This window comes from Lactuca virosa, chromosome 8 (assembly GCF_052849685.1).
Source record: "Lactuca virosa cultivar CGN04683 chromosome 8, Lactuca_virosa_CGN04683_v6, whole genome shotgun sequence".
NCBI classification, from domain to species: Eukaryota; Viridiplantae; Streptophyta; class Magnoliopsida; order Asterales; family Asteraceae; genus Lactuca; species Lactuca virosa.
In genome coordinates, this window is record NC_136433.1 from 141,108,195 (window position 1) to 141,110,617 (window position 2,423).

Genomic DNA, 2,423 nt, shown 5'->3' on the forward strand with positions numbered 1-2,423 from the left:
TATTCTATTTGAATTTTTTGAATATTTATAGTTTCATATTCTAGTAGAATATTCTAACATTATAAAAAATCGATTTGAATATTTATAGTATAATATTCTGTTAGAATATTTCACGTATACTTTGAAAAAATCGGTAATTTTTTTTGGATAAAACAAATGACGAAAATAATATTTAAAATTTTTTTTAAAATTTTCACTTATTTAGCATTTTAAAAATATATTTTTTTTATCTTCAAAATGGTTGGCTAGGATTGCGTCCCCATGTCTCACAAAGTATGATTATCTCACATGAACCTAATATATATATATATATATATATATATATATATATATATAAATCAAGTTCAACAACGAACTCCCTAAATTGGAATGAACCAGCGAACTATGCATCAATCAGATGCATACATTTTATTTTAAAACAATCGATTAATTTTCCTTGCAAGTCAAAATCAACCAGCCATGGATGGTGGTCTGTCCCGTTGAGGATACCCAAAAGCTCATATTCTTCATCTACAAACTTTCTCATCTGCACACACTCACATCGTTTGAATCCAGTCAGTATTATCTTCCAAACACATACCACATCATGTTATTGAGAGAGGCTCTCTTGAGCAATTCACGAATACATACGTAGGTTGTTCCTCTCTGTTGATGTTGATGATGAAACATCTCCACCATCTGATAAGAAACCACCATGCATTGGTCTTCCGAGACTTTGATTTGCTTAGGAAAAAAGAGATGTGTGGCTGCTATCTATTAATTTTCGTTGCTCAACATTTTTTTGAGTATGTTCTCTAGTCTTATTTAGGTATTTCCCAACCCATGTGTCCTTTTTCCTATAGTTTTACTTCCATTCACCTATGTAATCAGCTATGGAATAGAGGTCTGATAACATGAGATGGATTAAGAATTTTATTCATGTATGATTGATTTAAACCTTATTTGAGTGGTTATTTATACCCTCTTTAGGAAGAAGACCTCTTTTTATGTAGCCATAAGGAAGAAATTGAGCAGTTGCATTCTAGGTGTTTGATGAAACGCCTAAGTGAAACTATCATTCTTGTTTTGTGTCTGTATCCAAACTTATTAAATCATGATCACCCTAAAGTATGTTTTGTGATATTACTATTACTGATGCTTAAGATCTTGCAATTTTCATCCAGGGAAATCTGTTGCAATTAAATATGGAACTGGTGTTATCTCTGGTTTCTTTAGGCCAATATTTTATAAGACTTGGTGATTTTACAATCAAGGAACAGGTAAAGACTAAAGATTAAGAAATTATGCATCTTCTTATTAAAATTTCTTCATTTTGACAATTACTAAATTACCCATTTTCAGGATTTCATGGAAGCAACCAAAGAGCATGGAATCACTTTTGTTGCAACAAAGTTTGATGGTATTCTTGGCTTTGGGTTTCAAGAAATCTCTATTGGGGTGCTCATCCTGTTTGGTACTTCACTCACTTTCCAAGCTTTTTCTTGGAGTAAATTACATTTTTGCCCCTAAGTCTGTTCAAAAGTTTCAGTTTTGGTTCCAGATAGTTCTCTCCTGCAACGTTGGAGCCTTTGTGAGTCTGTTCAATTGTAAGAGGAAACTATTTTGGAGGGACCAAAATGTAATTTTTTTAATGTTTGATGATTGATTATATTAGGTACAACATGGTTGACCAAGGTCTTGTTTATGAACCTGTGTTTTCATGTTGACACTAGTCATTTCAGAGTTGCACACATTTATGTCCCTGTCACTCAAAAAGGCTATTGGCAGGTTACTGTTCTTTATATTCATTTTCAATATTTATTTTTTTTACAAAAATTTATCACTCATTTGGTTTTTTTTGTTATAGTTTGAAATGGATGATGTCTTTATTAGTAACAAAACAACTAGTAATTTTGTGGCATTCTTTTATACTTTCTAATATTTAAATTGTGTTTCATACATTTAGAGAGAGATAGAGAGAGAGAGAGAGTGTGTGTGTGTGTGTGTGTGTGAGTGGGTGAGAGGAGGAGGGATTAATTGAGAAAAAAAAGGTTAAGAATTAGTGAATGAATCTAAGACATCCATTTTGAATCTGCTTATTAAGTGTTCCAACGTACCGGGTCGACAGAACAGATCATATATATATATATATATATATATATATATATATATATATATATATATAGGGAGAAGTTATATTGAGAACGCAAGAACGATTGTGGACCAATTATTTTCTTAAAGTATCCTAGGAATTTTATAATTACATTAAATGATATAATTTAATGATGGTTTCCTATAATATTGCAATCATTTATTTCCACTTTTTTCCAAAAAAAAATTACGTTTATTTTTATTAATATATAAAAAAAATGAATAAATTCTTTTTTAACAAAATCATTTGATTTCTTTCATATATCAACAAAACCTATTTTTATTCCACACTT

The 2,423-nt window shown here is 30.3% G+C and overlaps 1 protein-coding gene across 1 annotated transcript; it reads left to right on the top strand.

Annotated features, from left to right (window-relative positions):
• Positions 1-1,184: 1,184 nt before the first annotated feature.
• LOC145130900 (cyprosin-like) lies at positions 1,185-1,918 on the top strand. The gene is made up of 4 exons (XM_079065654.1): positions 1,185-1,259; positions 1,342-1,453; positions 1,655-1,767; positions 1,847-1,918. Exons 1-4 carry the CDS (start codon positions 1,185-1,187, stop codon positions 1,916-1,918), a joined length of 372 nt encoding a protein of 123 aa, XP_078921780.1.
• The last annotated feature ends 505 nt before the right edge of the window (positions 1,919-2,423 follow it).